An 18,420-nucleotide genomic window follows, 5' to 3' on the forward strand; every position below is an offset into this window, starting at 1 on the left:
CTGGACGTCCGAGGCTAGTGACCGCCATTCTGTGACTGGCTGCCTTGCTGTAGCAGCACGTAAATATTGGAGTTCACCACTGCTGAAGCCTCCAGTATTGACGGTGCTGTTGAAGCAAAGCATTGCCGTTCGACATCAGTCTATGGGCTACCTGGCTGAATTAAACAACATGTTTATTTTTATTTTATTTATGTTTTTATTTGTATTGTTGATCAAATAAATTCTCAAATCTATTTACATTTTGAAAATTGTACTTTTGGAAATATACTTTAGGACACAGCAAATTGATATGTCAAATACAATATACTGTATGAATAGAGACTAACAGTGAGGTGAAAGATATTGACATTATGGCCCTCAATATTATTATCCTTTGTCGCCATCTCCTGGTCAACCCAGACAATAGTCTGAAGTCCACTGATATTACAGAACTGGACATGGAAAGAGAACTACTTCAGACTTTTGAGATGCACCCTGACACTTTTGAGTTCACTTATTTGTCTTTCCTTCACCAAGCTTGCTCTGTGTGTCCTCTCTTCTGAGATGTTCTGCCCTGTTGGTTTCACTCAGTACAACGATCTGGGTATTCCTACTTCTTTCAAACATGTAGCATTCAATCTTCTCCTCTGGGGAAACTGTCCTTGTGCCTATCAGGCGGAACCCATCCTTCAGAAGGGTGTCTACCAGCAGGCCCAGGACGTTGGTGCTGTTGAGAAGCTTTCTGTCGTCCGGCTCAATAGTTACAAACCTGTAAGAGTAAAACAATGCAAGTTTGGTCTTTAAAAACGATGCATAATATAGTGCTTTGAATAAACATACAAGAGTTATTACTGATCCAGTGTTTCCCCTATCATTACACAGGCGAGTGCCTATACACTAGGCAGCTACCTACTCCCCCTATCCCCCTCCTGCCCCCCGGACTTCTCACATCCCCCCCTGCTGCTTCCCCAATGGACATTCCCTCAGGGACATTCTACCTCCCCAATGGACATTTACCCTGCCCACACCCCCCAATGGACATGTATTAGTGTTACAGTTGTAAATATGTTTATATTTTAATTATTATTTGTAATATTGTTTCATTCACTTCTCTTTTTGACCTGCACTGTTGGAGCTCAGAGCTTAAGGATTTCACTGTACCCTACAATTACATCTGCAACCCTCTGCATGTGACTAATAAACTCATCATACAGTATGGAGCCCTTGAGGAATTGGACAATGGGAAACGCTGAGATTTGTATAATAGCCTACAGGTGAGTGTGACTTCCCTTCACCTGGCAGAGAAGTCGTCTCTGGCTAGTTGGTCAGTCCCACAGTGGAACACCAGGTCGTGGTGAGAGGGTCTCTGGACCGGTACAGGACGAGGTGTGTTGGAGTTCTGAGGCAGGTGTGAAAAATTCCCATGCAGATTAGGATGTTCCACGAAAATTGATATCTTTGTGGCCAAAGCCTCCAGAGTTTTGTTGTTGGAGCAGAATATTCGGAAGAATCCGTGAGTTTCCTGGACAGAGAAGCGCAATTCTAGAACCTCAACTCTGGATCGATGGATGTTCCTCTCAACCCAAAGTGCCAATGGATACAAACCATAGAACTGTGCCTCTTGAGCCAAGCCATTGTAGTCAGAGAATTCTGCTGGCAGGGTGATTTGATCTGTCCTCATATAATCCAGGATGTATTTAAAGAAAGTCCAATCTCTATCTACAAAAACTTGCCCACTGATAACTTTAAAATCTGTGTCTTTGCCGTCGAGGATCCTAGCTATTCTTGAGTCTTGGTGTCTTCTGAGAGTTGACAGAGTAGTGGTGAATTTTTTACCTCCAATATTGAATGTTATTAAGTCCTGGGCACTCATGTTTAGATGACTGACAGTTTAAATCATTGTAGACTAGAATGGGTCGGAGGACAGGAGTGGTATTCAGTGAACATATCCTGGCAACACCAACTGTAAACAAAACAAATCTCCTGCTAGGTGAGTGCAGTCTCAACTTCAGTTGGAGAGGTTGGTGACAGTACAGAATGTTACCACTAAGAGGTAATGTGGGCCACAAATTGAGATTGATCATTGAGCCCCAATGAATTAAATTGAAAGAGGTTGGAGGCTCCTTAATTGGGGATGACGTGCTCGTGGTAATGGCTGTAGCAGAATTGGTATCAAACACGTGGTTTACATGTGTTTGCTGCCATTCCATTCGTGCTGTTCCAGCCATTATTATGAACTGTCCTCCCCTCAGCAACCTCCGGTGGTACTAAATGTACTACAGTGAGGTTGCCCCCCCGGGGGGTTGGGTTGGCTCTTGACAGTAGACGCTGGTCTAAAGTTACATCTACATTCATTCAACATGGGATTAGCATTATCCATTATCCTTTTTTTGTTGCGTTGTTTCAGTTTTGTGTGTCTCTTTTATTCATACTACCCTCCTGTCCTTTTAGTTCAGTAAATGACAGTGAGTGGCACTTAATCTGCAATGATCTGAAAAAACAGGACGGGTAATATGTGAAAGAATATGTTTCTGTAGTTTCCTCAAGTGCAATATGATAATGTATATTTAGTTGTAGATAATAAAGTAGGTAATACATTAAAGCAATGCTAAACAACCAAATGTAGCAGTGATTTGATAGTTTTTTGTTCAAATATTAGTATAACTACATTTGTGTGGATTAACAGTAAAGTCAATTAATTTTTTGTGTTTAATTTGTGAAGCATTGATCTTCAGTGATTCTTCATAATAAAGTCATGCCTTTTGGGCTCAAATCCAACCTACCTGTCAACAACAGCAAGCAATCAGTGTAAGGTAGCCAGCCATAGCGTAGTTGATTAGCAAGTTGTTTGGTAGCAATGTACAATATCTACATTGGAGACTAAAAAACAACTGATATATTGCAGCAATTTAAGGGTATCAACTAGTTACATTGAGCAACAATGTTGCAAGGAAATCGGTTACATCAGGGGATGCACGCGTACTAGCCATGGGTCCTCCTCCCCCAACTGACAGAATTCCGTGGCTCCTCCTTCTCGACGAGATTATCCCATCGCGGTGTATCACGTCTGGCTACCCACCCTTCTGCAAAACAGCAGTACGTTTTCCCTTTTCCAACCGGAGCTTCAAGCGCAGGACTAGCTAAACATCCCGAACACAGACAGCCATGGCAGAAAACGCCGACTTGGATAACCACCGAATTAAGAGCTTCAAAAACAAGGGGCGCGATGTCGAGGTGAGAATCTAGCTAGGCTAACGTTAGCTGGCTGGCTAACTAGCCGTTAGCAACGAGTGCTAGCGAACACTCGGGGTTACCTAGCTCCCTATTCGGTTTGGTTGCTGCAGTATTCATCGGCTGTCCTTGTTGAAGTTGTCTTTTTCTATAAAGTGTCGCCGATTATGACAAAATACCATCCACATACACTAACTGGCTAAAGTTTATCATGCGGAGCGGGCGCGGCCTTTCGCATGAAGGCCTGCTAGCTAGCCAGAAAAGTTGCTAACTCTGTGCTAACTAGCAGCTAGTTAGGTTGTGAGTATTTTTTTTGTGTGGAAATTAACTAGTTTGGCACTAACTAAATGAAAGTAATAGTTATAATTGGTAAAAGGCACCAGCCAACTAACTACCTTGATGTTCATGGGCATGGCATTTGATATTTCGAGTTGGCAAGTCAGTCACTGTAACTGAGATAGATACGCTTACCAGTTAACCAAACCAGCTAACCATAGTTAGTTGTATGTGTCAAAATGGGTGGATGATGCACATTAACTGTTACCCAACAACTAGCACAACTCAATTTCCACGGCTACAACAGTTGAGATTCGGCGTTATTAATCAGTTGATAATAATATACCCAGATAACTAGTTAGTTAACTACCTACGTGAATAAACATAGCTTACAATTAATTATCCCAGTGACCGCAGGGTGGGTGTTTTAACAGACAAACAGTGAGTCAGAGCAGATGTACCATAAAAACACCATAGCACATCTGGAACTAAAGCTAATGATGCTACTGTCACCATGCTGATACATTAAACCTCGTATGATTAGGGCCGCACATTTAATTCATAGGGACATGCCATGCCATTTCCCTTGTTTCTGTATTTGCCACACCTCCTTAACATAAATGTTAATAACATGTTAAGAGTATCCCTATCCCATATTATTATGTATTAGAAACACAGTGGTCTCGGACGGAAGGCATGCTGGTTTCATGTCCATCTGGTATGTGCTATATTGAGCGGAGAGGAAACAGAAGTGCGACATGGTTGTTTTGGGGCCCAGTGCCAGTGTGACTTGCACATGTCTGACGACCCACCAGCCCCACTGACAAGCTTGCAGCACTGCAGCAGCTAAGCCAAGAATGCTAGATGGATCACTTGCTGTCAGAAACGAAAGGCCGTGTCCAGATACAGACCCTATCCTTTAGGCACTGAAACCTATCCAGTCCTATCTGATCTCACCCTGCTCCTATGGGGCTGAATTCTACTGCATGAGAGAGGACACATACACACAGCATCTTCAATGAGATTTAGGCTGTTTACAGACTTCAAGGAATGTTAAAAGCTGTAGGTTACAGAAAATTAATTCCTTTCACAAGTTCTGACCTACGCCACCACGGAGGGCCACAGTGACTGCTGTGTATGATGTTGTTACAATACAATAATATTCCCAACATATAACAGGATACTCCATAATAAACATTGGCTATGCAGAATAAGTAGTATTCAAATGTAAAGAAAGGTTGAAGACCTCTGGTGTGTTGTCCATGAGCTGATGCAGCCTTCCCTCTCACAGGAAGTCTCCCTCTTGTCCCAGCATGGAATGAGTGTCCCAGAGAAATGCCTGGCATTCCATACATTTGATCGATCGTTGTTGAGTTTCAGAGGTCTCTGACTTCCTCCTCCCAGCTCGCCAGCTGAGCCACTCTCAGGCATTCTCTCATGGCTGATTCACTATCCTCCCTAAACACAGTTCCCGCAAAAGATAGTGTCGACAAAACTTTGTTTTCCGTCTTCAATAGATAGTGTTTCAAACACATACGGAACCACATCAGATTTTTGATGCGACCTCGAGCTAGGGTGTCAGATCAGGGGCAGCGTCTTGCCAGCAGCAGCAGGTCACACCTTTGAGTCGGTGGATAAACACAAACATAATCATTGCTTTCATGAGGGAGGTTACACAGTATTAGTAATATGAACCAGGATACCCTGACTGGCAGTCAAGTTAGCATGATCCTCTGCCGCCTGTTGCCAACATGCAGCAGTACACTTGTATTCTAAAGCTCAGTCTGTAAACAAAATGGAGCCAGTCCCAAATGACAAACATTGCATGTGGTTTGTTTGAGTGTGTATGGGTTGTCTTTTTAATGATCCAGGAAGTAGGCTAATCTCTGACTGTGTTCTCCTCTCTCTCTTACAGACTATGCGAAGACATCGCAATGAAGTGACAGTGGAGCTGAGAAAGGTGAGTAGAGCATCTCAGTTGACTGTTTATAGTTCAGTCGCATTCAATGGACTAACCCATTAGCCTATTTCTGCTGCTCCTCACACTGAAATGAGAAAGGCTAAATCTCCACGCTAGCCTCTGAGTGTCACCCTTCACCTCTCCCACCCTACCACACCCCTCTGGTCCTGGCCCACTCCACAGATGCCATTCCAGCGCTGCCGTGTATGTCATGTGCCTCTTATCTTGGTATGCATCAGCATGGCACAACACACACTCACTCACTGTCATTTTAATTGATACATGCAAGCCCTTTTCCCAGCCTGTTCAGTCTTTCTGGGACTTGGATGTTAGGTGGAAGCAGGATTATATAATTATTTCATCTTTATTTTGACGGGGAAATGTTTCAGTCTCTGTTTATCAAATTGGCCGAGACAGAGCAGCCTGTCCATCCCCTGCCCCATATGGGCTGTTCTGTCTGCGGAGTCATTTTGTTTCTAAATAGGAGTGTGTGTGTGTTAGGAAACAACCCCCCCCCTCTTAAGCTCAGGTTGTTGTTGAAGAGTCAGGATGCCTTGGCTGTATTTAGGTCACCCCCCTCTCTCGCTCTCCTACCCTGTCAGAGAGGCCTGGCTGGTCTTACCCCTCAGCCTTGGGGAGGGTTTCCCTCTCCTACCCTGTCAGAGAGGCCTGGCTGGTCTTACCCCTCAGCCTTGGGGAGGGTTTCCCTCTCCTACCCTGTCAGAGAGGCCTGGCTGGTCTTACCCCTCAGCCTTGGGGAGGGTTTCCCTCTCCCACCCTGTCAGAGAGGCCTGGCTGGTCTTACCCCTCAGCCTTGGGGAGGGTTTCCCTCTCCCACCCTGTCAGAGAGGCCTGGCTGGTCCTACCCCTCAGCCTTGGGGAGGGTTTCCCTCTCCCACCCTGTCAGAGAGGCCTGGCTGGTCTTACCCCTCAGCCTTGGGGAGGGTTTCCCTCTCCTGGCCTGCGGAAGCAGAGAGCTCTGGCCAGGGGCCAGCAAGTAGGTTCATCAGACACACTGGCTTGTTTTGGACGTATGACTCTATAGCAGCTGCTCTGGGTAGAACCATAACTATTCCTCTGGACGTATGACTCTATAGCAGCTGCTCTGGGTAGAACCATAACTATTCCTCTGGACGTATGACTCTATAGCAGCTGCTCTGGGTAGAACCATAACTATTCCTCTGGACGTATGACTCTATAGCAGCTGCTCTGGGTAGAACCATAACTATTCCTCTGGACGTATGACTCTATAGCAGCTGCTCTGGGTAGAACCATAACTATTCCTCTGGACGTATGACTCTATAGCAGCTGCTCTGGGTAGAACCATAACTATTCCTCTGGACGTATGACTCTATAGCAGCTGCTCTGGGTAGAACCATAACTATTCCTCTGGACGTATGACTCTATAGCAGCTGCTCTGGGTAGAACCATAACTATTCCTCTGGACGTATGACTATAGCAGCTGCTCTGGGTAGAACCATAACTATTCCTCTGGACGTATGACTCTATAGCAGCTGCTCTGGGTAGAACCATAACTATTCCTCTGGACGTATGACTCTATAGCAGCTGCTCTGGGTAGAACCATAACTATTCCTCTGGACGTATGACTCTATAGCAGCTGCTCTGGGTAGAACCATAACTATTCCTCTGGACGTATGACTCTATAGCAGCTGCTCTGGGTAGAACCATAACTATTAGAGGGGACGGTGCCAAACTGAACTTAGATCAGCATCTGGGGGGGGGGGGGACACTTCATTCCACTGGAATATGACTGAGCTAGAGCTGAGATGATAAAGTGAAAATGATTGACACCGATCACTTATTGCAGGCATTTAGCTGATATCGTTCATTACGATAAGAAGCCTGTACTAGAGAAATGTGAAGTTTGAAATGAAATACATTTGCTAAAATGGGTGATTGGTAATGGGGCACAACCATCATACTAGTAGTTTAAAGGATACTTTTAAACTGTGTTGCACATCAATGTTCGAAACTTTATCACATAAATTCAGACAATTTATCTTTGTTCATATCTCCCAGCTCTACTCTGAGCCCTTGGTTTTTGCACTATGTTGTCCCAACATGCCCTCTCAGTGAGGCTTGCAGAAGTGTTTCAGGAAGTGTGAGCTGACCAGCGGTTTTGTAAAAACATAGAGTAGGCTTGTATGATTTGACGACAGTATTTTTGGTGTGAGAGAACTTCTGTTTTTGCTACTAAATAACCATGGCCTACCCCTATAGAAAAGGAAACCTGCAGGTAGCTTAGTGGTTAAGAGCGTTGTGCCAGTAACCGAAAGGTCGCTGGTTCTAATCCCTGAGCCGACTAGGTGAAAAATCTCTGTGCCCTTGATCAAGGCACTTAACCCTAATTGCTCCTGTAAGTCGCTCTGGATAAGAGCGTCTGCTAAATGACGTAAATGAAACCACCAATGTAGGTTGAGTGACACAGCAGTTCTCTCACATAGCTGTATGTGTGCTGCAGAAGGGAACAGTCTGTGCAGAGATGGATGCATTCCTCCGTCATGCTCTCTGCCACTAACGTCACTGGGAGGTTATGGGAGCAGTCTTAGGCTTTAGGAGTAAAGCAGGGAATCTATTCCCTGACTGTGTGGGTGAATGTTTCCAATAGCATTCACTTCTATATTCCTTATAGGATTCAACAAATATTTTTGTTTGTTTTTATTTCTCCCCAGAATAAACGAGATGAGCACCTTCTGAAGAAGAGGAACGTTCCACAGGAGGAGAGCCTGGAAGACTCAGACGTAGACTCTGACTTCAAAGGGGTCAGTCAGTCCTCATTGTTTAACTTCAACTTCAAGTTCAGGAATGACAGGAATATGTTTCTTAGCTCTAACCTTGCTACAGTGAGGGGAAAATGTATTTGATCCCCTGCTGATGTTGTACGTTTGCCCACTGACAAAGAAATGATCAGTCTATAATTTTAATGGTAGGTTTATTTTAACAGTGAGAGACAGAATAACAACAAAAAAATCCAGGAAAATGCATGTCAAAAATGTTATCAATTGATTTGCATTTTAATGAGGGAAATAAGTATTTGACCCCATCTCAATCAGAAAGATTTCTGGCTCCCGTATGTCTTTTTATACAGGTAACGAGCTGAGATTAGGAGCACACTCTTAAAGGGAGTGCTCCTAATCTCAGCTTGTTACCTGTATAAAAGACACCTGTCCACAGAAGCAATCAATCAATCAGATTCCAAACTCTCCACCATGGCCAAGACCAAAGAGCTCTCCAAGGATGTCAGGGACAAGATTGTAGACCTACACAAGGCTGGAATGGGCTACAAGACCATCGCCAAGCAGCTTGGTGAGAAGGTGACAACAGTTGGTGCGATTATTCGCAAATGGAAGAAACACAAAAGAACTGTCAATCTCCCTCGGCCTGGGGCTCCATGCAAGATCTAACCTCGTGGAGTTGCAATGATCATGAGAACGTTGAGGAATCAGCCCAGAACTACACAGAGGATCTTGTCAATGATCTCAAGGCAGCTGGGACCATAGTCACCAGGAAAACAATTGGTAACACACTACGCCGTGAAGGACTGAAATCCTGCAGCGCCCGCAAGGTCCCCCTGCTCAAGAAAGCACATATACAGGCCCGTCTGAAGTTTGCCAATGAACATCTGAATGATTCAGAGGAGAACTGGGTGAAGGTGTTGTGGTCAGATGAGACCAAAAATCGAGCTCTTTGGCATCAACTCAACTCGCCGTGTTTGTCACCATCCCCACCGTCAAACATGGAGGTGGAAACAATATGCTTTGGGGGTGTTTTTCTGCTAAGGGGACAGGACAACTTCACCGCATCAAAGGGACGATGGACGGGGCCATGTACCGTCAAATCTTGGGTGAGAACCTCCCCTCAGCCAGGGCATTGAAAATGGGTTGTGGATGGGTATTCCAGCATGACAATGACCCAAAACACACGGCCAAGGCAACAAAGGAGTGGCTCAAGAAGAAGCACATTAAGGTCCTGGAGTGGCCTAGCCAGTCTCCAGACCTTAATCCCATAGTAAATCTGTGGAGGGAGCTGAAGGTTCGAGTTGCCAAACGTCAGCCTCGAAACCTTAATGACTTGGAGAAGATCTGCAAAGAGGAGTGGGACAAAATCCCTCCTGAGATGTGTGCAAACCTGGTGGCCAACTACAAGAAACGTCTGACTTCTGTGATTGCCAACAAGGGTTTTGCCACCAATTACTAAGTCATGTTTTGCAGAGGGGTCAAATACTTATTTCCCTCATTAAAATGCAAATCAATTAATTGTTTTGTTGTTATTCTGTCTCTCACTGTTCAAATAAACCTACCATTAAAATTATAGACTTTTGTCTTTGTCAGTGGGCAAATGTACAAAATCAGCAGGGGATCAAATACTTTTTTCCCTCACTGTACATGATGTAAACTCATAGCTACAGCAAATCTCACCTAACTCTTGTTTTTTGTTTTGCAGCAAAATGTAACACTAGAAGCCATCTTACAGGTAAATCTACACTCTGTCAGGGTTGTTGGGGACCACTTTAGTTTGTTGAGATCCACCCCGTACATACATCTTGAGATGTTGGAGCTGACCTCATGTTTTCGCTCTCCTTCCTGTCAAGAATGCTGTCAGTGACAACGGACTCATCCAGCTCAGTGCCGTGCAGGCAGCTAGAAAACTCCTGTCCAGTGACAGAAACCCCCCCATCGACGACTTGATTAAGTCCGGCATCTTGCCCATCCTGGTCAAATGCCTGGAGAGGGACGACAAGTAAGTCTTCTTTATGGGGGGGAGGGGAGGGGAGAGACGGTATGGGTCTTGGGGCACCTTTCCCCTGGAAGACTAATTGAAAGATGAGGGCAGTAAATTGCCCCTGTGGTAATACTGTGATGCCCCCGTTCTAAAGTCAGAGAGGGCGAAAAGAGAGGCGGCGGTGAAAACTGGAGCGTGAGTGAATGAGTGGGTCGACTAGCCCTGTATGTGTCAGAATGCTCTCTCTCTCTTTCCATTCTCTCTGTCATGCTCTGGGGCTACTGGTGTACCCTCCCCTCTCCTCCGCATGGCTGGGCTACTGTGAACACTGTAGCAGACACACACACACACAGACGGATAGGAGGGAACGTGTGTGTTCCGCTCTGCTGCACTAGCGCTGCCCCACAGCTAACAGCTCTCTGTTCAGTGGTGGGGGTGGGGAGCGATTAGGGGGAACTCCCCTGGACAGGGACTGGTGAGAGGGTGGTGGGGGCAGGGGCTTGATGTGCGGGGTGGGGTGTCAGGCGTGGACAGGCACAGGGCTGCTGGTGACGTGGGGGGATTTATTTGTTGTGTAGACAGAGGAGGGTGATGGAGGGGATTGCACTGCAGAGGCAGGAGAGTGCGTCGATGCCTGTGAGACATGTATACCAGACAGAGGTGAGGGTTAGTGGTGATGCAGGTTAATGGGGATATGGATTGTTGATGTTGATCAGCAGCAATGTGCTGTTGGCGGGCTTATTGGTTGTGTCTGGGGACAGCTTCTGTTTATCCCTTCATATAGCTAGCCTCATTTACCCTCTCCCCTATCTCTCCTCTTCCCCAGTCCCTCTCTCCAGTTTGAGGCTGCCTGGGCGTTGACCAACATAGCATCAGGGACGTCACAACAGACTCAGGCTGTGGTCAAATCTAGTAAGTAGTTCCTAGTTCTTATGTGGCCCAGATTCAAACTGAGCCACCAGGCATACATGATGTGCCTGTCTAAATGAGCAAATCTATCCATCTGGTTCCTGGTATAGAAACACCTGCTCTCAACTGTCTTCCCCATCTCTCTGTCTCTTGTCTGCCAGACCCTCTCTCTACCTCTCTAACTAATGTCTCTCTACCTCTGTCTACCTCTCTCTAACTTATGTCTCTATCTCTCTACCTCCATTTAACGGATCTCTCTTTCTATCTCTCTAACTTATGTCTCTCTACCTCTGTCTGTCTCTCTGTCTGTCTCTCTGTCTGTCTCTCTGTCTACCTCTCTTGTCTGCAACGTTGTCTAACATATCGGTCTGCCTTTCTCTCTACATGTCCAGATGCAGTGCCGCTATTCCTGCGGCTGCTACAATCTCCTCACCAGAACGTATGTGAACAGGCCGTGTGGGCGCTAGGCAACATCATCGGTGAGTGATGACACACACGTACATGCACACACACACTGGCCGACGCCAGTCAGTCACACACACCTGTGTTCTCCCCCTGCAGGCGATGGACCTCAGTGCAGGGATTACGTCATCTCCCTGGGCGTGGTCAAGCCCCTGCTGTCCTTTATTAACCCCTCCATCCCCATCACCTTCCTCCGCAATGTCACCTGGGTCATCGTCAACCTCTGCCGCAACAAGGACCCACCGCCCCCCATGGAGACAGTACAGGAGGTATGACAGACAGACAGACAGACAGACAGAGAGGTGTGTGTGTGTGTGAGACTCAGCACAGTCATTCAATCTAACTGAATTATAATCTTCCCATAGACTCAGAACGTACCTATTGTGTCGTCAATATTAGCTGAACCCTTTGCCAAACAGCTCTGGCTGTGTTCCATGTGTTTGGCTGTGAGGGGAAGGCAATCAGACGATGGAGGTTTGATTAGGGAAAGTGGTCTGGGACTTTGTGGGTGCTGCCAAGCATTCTGCTTCCCTGTTCCCAACCATCCTCTAGCCCAGTCCTGGAGGTCTGCAGTGTCAGCCTGCTGAAACAGAAAACACCCTGGCGCCTGTCTGTTGATCTGCTCAATAGAGTCGCTTCATTGTACGCCTACACTCATTATTATAATAATAATAATAATAATAATAATAATAATATGCCATTTAGCAGATGCTTTTATCCAAAGCGACTTACAGTCATGCGTGCATACATTTTTGTGTATGGGTGGTCCCGGGGATCGAACCCACTACCCTGGCGTTACAAGCGCCGTGCTCTACCAGCTGAGCTACAGAGGACCTGGCTGACTGACACTCTCTATCCTCTCCTCCTCTTCTAGATTCTACCTGCTCTCTGTGTATTGATATACCACACTGATATAAATGTAAGTATCACCCTACTATCACAACAGCAAAGGTAGTTGGTTTGCCATTTCCTATGTAAATTCCCTGGTTAAAACACCCTCCTCTCTCTCTCTCTGTGTGGTCAGATCCTAGTGGATACAGTGTGGGCCTTGTCCTATCTCACAGATGGAGGGAACGAACAGATTCAGATGGTCATCGACTCGGGGGTCGTCCCCTTCCTCGTCCCCCTGCTCAGCCACCAAGAGGTCAAAGTTCAGGTATGTGTCTACTTCCTGTCCCCCGATTTGGAAGTGGGATTAGGGCTGTTATGGTGTCCGTATTACCGCCACAGCGGCAGTCACAAGTCATGACCGCAGTCAAATTCCACGTGACCGTTTAGTCACAGTAATTAGGCTTCTGATGCTGCTGATGGTCATTAGTAGCCTACCAAACTTGCTAACTGCTTGGTACTCGGCACTCTATTGTCCCTCTAATCACTCTGACATCAAGGCAAATGTTTTCAAAAATAAAATCAAACACTCCATGAGAGCTCATGTTATGCAATTGCGTGAGAAAACAGAGTGATGGCCTCTATTAAAGAGAGGAGGATCCAATCAGCTTTCTATAGGCTAGGCCTACTATATTTATTTCTCAACTTTCCTAATATTAAGCACATTGCTTCTCTTTACAACAGGAGTATAGCCTACCTGGCTGGCCTGAAAATTAACCATGGGAAAAGTGTCCTCCATTCGCTATTTAAGTGCATAGGTGACATACACTACTGTTCAAAAGTTTGGGGTCTCAAACTAGACACACTAATGTATTTGTCCTCTTGCTCAGTTGTGCACTGGGGCCTCCCACTCCTATTTCTATTCTGGTTAGAGCCAGTTTGCGCTGTTCTGTGAAGGGAGTAGTACACAGCATTGTACGAGATCTTCAGATTCTTGGCAATTTCTCGCATGGAATAGCCTTCATTTCTCAGAACAAGAATAGACTGACGAGTTTCAGAAGAAAGTTATTTGTTTCTAGCCATTTTGAGCCTGTAATCGAACCCACAATTGCTGATGCTCCAGATACTCAACTAGTCTCAGTTTTCAGCTGTGCTAATATATAATTGCAAAAGGGTTTTCTAATGATCAATTTTCTTCATATCATGTTTCTTTAGACCTGTCTAAAATAAATAATGGATTTATTGTGATGGTGTAGGCTATATTAAATGGATTTATTAGATGTTCCAAAGGTCTGCATCAGTGGCTTGTAGGCTATGCGTGGAAGCCAGATGTAAATGTGTTTGTTAATTAATGGTAGATTACCGTGAGACAGGCAGTTATTTGCTTAACAATCACCGGCTAACAAAATTTCATGACCGCCACAGCCCTAAGTAGGATGAAGTCGCCCCTACTCTGATCTAAGGTCAGTTTTCTGTTTTCCCTCTAATGGTTGAGGTTAGGATTGTGGGAAGGGTAAGCTGATCCTAGATCTGTGCCTATGGGCAATATACCTGGAATTTACTGTACGGAATGTGTGTGACTTCCTGTGATGTCATTAACCACCTGTGATGTCATATCCTATAGACTGCAGCTCTGAGGGCAGTGGGGAACATTGTGACGGGGACAGACGAGCAGACGCAGGTGGTGCTCAACTGTGACGTCCTCTCGCACTTCCCCAACCTGCTCACTCACCCCAAGGAGAAGATCAACAAGGTAACAGGCACACTTGTAGATGCTATTGGTGGCATATGTTTGTTTTGCTGTAACTAAGTACTGTTGAAATGGGATGGACCCCAGTGTTGTTTATTTCCAAGAGTATCTATACCTCTGTGTAACGGTCTCAGTCGTACTCATGTGATCCATGGTGTGCGTGTCTGTGGGTTTCTCTCAGCTGAATGGCTTCCTGTGTGTGTGTGTATCCCTCCCGTCCACTAGGAGGCGGTGTGGTTCCTGTCCAACATCACAGCAGGCAACCAGCAGCAGGTGCAGGCCGTCATCGACGCTGGCCTGCTGCCCATGATCATCCACCAGCTGGCTAAGGTGAGTCACTGAGCCCTTATGTAGCCCCTATGCAGCCCTACAAAGCATTATGTAGCCCCTATGCAGCCCTGCAAAGCATTATGTAGCCCCTATGCAGCCCCTATGCAGCCCTGCAAAGCATTATGTAGCCCCTATGCAGCCCTACAAAGCATTATGTAGCCCCTATGCAGCCTTACGAAGTATTATGTAGCCCCTATGCAGCCTTACGAAGTATTATGTAGCCCCTATGCAGCCCTATAAAGCATTATGTAGCCCCTATGCAGCCTTACGAAGTATTATGTAGCCCCTATGCAGCCCTACAAAGCATTATGTAGCCCCTATGCAGCCCTACAAAGCATTATGTAGCACCTATGCAACCTTACAAAGCATTATGTAGCCCCTATGCAGCCCTACGAAGCATTATGTAGCCCCTATGCAGCCCTACAAAGCATTATGTGTAGCCCCTATGCAGCCTTACAAAGCATTATGTAGCCCCTATGCAGCCTTACAAAGCATTATGTAGCCCTACAAAGCATTATGTAGCCCCTATGCAGCCTTACAAAGCATTATGTAGCCCTATGCAGCCCTACAAAGCATTATGTAGCCCTACGAAGCATTATGTAGCCCCTATGCAGCCCTACGAAGCATTATGCAGCCCTACGAAGCATTATGTAGCCCCTATGCAGCCCTACGAAGCATTATGTAGCCCCTGTGCAGCCGTACAAAGCATTATGTAGCCCCTATGCAGCCGTACAAAGCATTATGTAGCCCCTATGCAGCCCTACAAAGTATTATGTAGCCCCATGTCCTTGTGGAGATCTGTAAGGATCACTACCCTAAGCACTGACAACCTCTCTCTGTGTTTCTGTCTGCAGGGAGACTTTGGCACACAGAAGGAGGCAGCTTGGGCCATCAGCAACTTGACAATAAGTGGAAGGAAAGATCAGGTATGTTTTACCAGGGCTATTTCCATCAATACCCAATCCATACAGTGTTATGTTTTGTATGGTCCTGATTGGCTAGTCTGGTTTACCTGTCTGTAGGCAAAGCAAGGCCCTGATTGGCTGATCTGCTATGTTCTACCCGACCCTATAGGTGGAGTACCTGGTGCAGCAGAATGTGGTTCCTCCGTTCTGCAGCCTGCTGTCTGTGAAGGACTCCCAGGTGGTCCAGGTGGTCCTAGACGGCCTCAAGAACGTCCTCATCATGGCCGGGGACGAGGCCAGCACCATCGCTGAGATCATAGAGGAGTGTGGAGGTAAGTGTGTGGGAGAGTGCTTGTGTGTCAATTCACCATGTTGCCATTCTATGACAGTGTAATGTTGCTACTGCAGCACACATTCTAGATTGATTCACTGTGATTGACTTTCATGTTAATTCCTCTCTGCCTGTCAGGTCTAGAGAAGATCGAGAACCTTCAGCAGCATGAAAACGAGGACATCTACAAACTAGCCTTCGAGATCATCGACCAGTACTTCTCAGGAGACGATGTGAGTACCTCTGCTCTGACAGAAGCCCTCCAGTTTGCACACGGTTAGAACCCGGCGCTGTCCTGACAGTGCTGTGCTGGGTGTAGGATGTGTGCTACAGAAACACAGGGCCTTTTCCTCCCCTTCCTCTATCAATGGGGTAAGACGGAGGAATTGGCTATAGGCCTTGTTACATAATTCTATATGAAATCTCATGAGAAATGCTCCTATGTTTTCTGTAGTGACAATGGATATAGTCTCCACTCCCGGTGTGTTGGTTCATCTATGGCACCACCCTGATCCATTTATTTTCCCTCTCTTTTTAGATCGACGAGGATCCTAGCTTGATCCCCGAAGCCACTCAGGGCGGAACCTTCAACTTTGACCCCGCCACCAACCTGCAAACCAAGGAGTTCAAGTTTTAAAGGCAAACCTCCACCTAGTATGTCTAACTCTCTAGCTGCTCCGCACCCTCCAGTCACCTCCTTCCCAACATCAATCACTCACTCACTAACAACAACAACAGTTCAAGCACTGAAGGAAGGAAGGAAGGATCATTATTATCCATCTCTTTTCAAGCGTCTCACAGCGATGCTTCTAAATGTTCCAGAAAGAAAACAACACGCCTCGTCTGTCATTCCTGCAGTTGCCAAAAAGTTGCTATTGTCCTCTCTTTCTTACTCAGACACACACACACACACACACACACACACTGAAGAGATTGAAGTAATCCGTGTGCATGGACCTATGATCTTGTTCTACCAATCATCATATCAGCAAAGAAGAGGAATGGTCTCATTTAAAGGCGTGCTCTTCTCTGGAGTCTGGGATCAGAGCACGTTGGACACCGTGACTGAAGACACTCAACCTCCGAGTTAATTGATCCTTTTGAGGAGTATGGACAGCATCTAGGCTGTCCTTTGTTAAACATTCTAATTGATGACCTCATCAAAGGGCTGTTAATTATTCAGTTCTCATTGAACTACATTGTTTTTCTGAACAGAACACTGAGAATTAATGCTCTCAAAACGTTCTCAGAGTGTAGAGAGGATCTTTACAATGTGGAGAAGTGAGCAGTCGACATATACCCAAGTGGACTGAACAGAACTCAACAACCGCCCACCACTATAATATTAGTCATTTTTCCTTTTAGTTGTGAAATCATCATGAAAAACAATGGATTTAAAGTACAAAAAATATATATTTAAAAAAATAATGCAACAGTGAAATTCTGAAATTAACAACAAGGAAGACTTTGTAGTATTGATCTATGGATGGCTTGCTGGTGGAAGGGTTTTTGTTTGAGAGGAGGAGGAGGGGAGGGAGTTGACCTGGAACCAAACGCACCTCTCCTCAACCTCTAAACTGGGTTTTGGATCAGCCGCTCTTTCCAGGTTCTATCCTCCGAACGAGAACCCTCAACAACAAATAAGCCTTAAAAACCAGGCTTCAACTGGGCTTTTCGAAAAGACACCTCTCCTCTGGCAGGGGAGACAAATCTTCAGACATTGAATTTAATGACTCAAGAATTTGAGGAAATATTTTGGAAAGATATATCGGTAGAGGGACAGAGAAAGACAATGTAACACTGATTTCATCTGTGGAGATTCCACATCTGCAGTTTCTTTTCAGTCTTATGCACACTTCAGAGTTGTCCCTCCCTCTGCTTACTGTGTGTGGAAAGCAATGTTTGCTTCAATAAGTCAAAGCTATGGTTGCATTGCAATGGTCCATTGACCATACAGTTGTTCCATATTTTTCTCTTGTTCTATATGCTACATCTAATTATACAATTGAAGAGTATTTCCCCAACTGTCTGAAGTTCGGTCTGTACAAAGCAGCTGCATGTTGCTAGTCATCCATCGATCGGTTCACTTTGCGAGGCTGTAACATTGTAGTTTTGGTTTTTAACGTGTAACGTGATCGATGATGATGACATGATTGAAAATTGTCTCGCTCTCTTGTGAACTGGACTTTTGTCTTGATTTTCCTAAAGCATTTATTTGTGAAGGGACTGGAAACAAAAATTACATTTGGACTAATGTAGTTATGTTTTGGCGGCTAACTACTGAGAAGGAATGGGGATTATTTCAGGGGAGCAGCCCACGCCTTTTTGGACTAGCCATTCACAACTGATGAACAAAGTCTAGCTGGTGTACAGTCATTGATCTAGATTCTAGAGAGACATAGAATGAGAGCCACTTTAAAGAATGGAATTGTAGTCTTGTATCAGAAACTGATACAAGCTTATGCTTTTGGGCAAGATTTTTACTTGCTAACGAAACATGTACTAAAGAAGAAAAAGCAACAGAGAGCATTTTGGCCTCTGTCTTACTTTTTATACATTTTAGAATCCATATCTCTTTAAGGTGGCTCACAATGTTTCTTTCAACTCTTGTGCATATTAAAGAAAAGAGTGAGTTGAAATCCATTGTGCCTTTTTCGTTTTTCATTTTGGTAACTTATGTTTATTTCACTCATGTAAACTGATTGAGAACCATGGC

At 45.4% G+C, this 18,420-nt stretch overlaps 2 protein-coding genes across 2 annotated transcripts; one reads left to right on the plus strand and one right to left on the minus strand.

Annotated features, from left to right (window-relative positions):
• Positions 1 to 259: 259 nt before the first annotated feature.
• On the minus strand, positions 260 to 1,991 carry LOC311123616 (putative potassium channel regulatory protein). The gene is made up of 2 exons (XM_084197848.1): positions 1,275 to 1,991; positions 260 to 748 (listed from the first exon to the last, which is right to left on the minus strand). Exons 1-2 carry the CDS (start codon positions 1,850 to 1,852, stop codon positions 490 to 492), a joined length of 837 nt encoding a protein of 278 aa, XP_084053974.1. The 5' UTR covers positions 1,853 to 1,991; the 3' UTR covers positions 260 to 489.
• A 1,021-nt stretch (positions 1,992 to 3,012) lies between these two features.
• LOC311123611 (importin subunit alpha-4) lies at positions 3,013 to 18,347 on the plus strand. The gene is made up of 16 exons (XM_084197844.1): positions 3,013 to 3,213; positions 5,402 to 5,446; positions 8,140 to 8,229; positions 9,911 to 9,940; positions 10,059 to 10,207; positions 11,016 to 11,101; positions 11,491 to 11,577; positions 11,660 to 11,829; positions 12,435 to 12,479; positions 12,585 to 12,716; positions 14,013 to 14,141; positions 14,364 to 14,468; positions 15,323 to 15,394; positions 15,543 to 15,705; positions 15,843 to 15,937; positions 16,243 to 18,347. The coding sequence occupies exons 1-16, from the start codon at positions 3,145 to 3,147 to the stop codon at positions 16,339 to 16,341; spliced, it is 1,566 nt and encodes a 521-aa protein (XP_084053970.1). The 5' UTR covers positions 3,013 to 3,144; the 3' UTR covers positions 16,342 to 18,347.
• The last annotated feature ends 73 nt before the right edge of the window (positions 18,348 to 18,420 follow it).

Source organism: Coregonus lavaretus (genome assembly GCF_964263955.1).
Source record: "Coregonus lavaretus genome assembly, contig: HAP1_SCAFFOLD_638, whole genome shotgun sequence".
NCBI lineage: Eukaryota > Metazoa > Chordata > Actinopteri > Salmoniformes > Salmonidae > Coregonus > Coregonus lavaretus.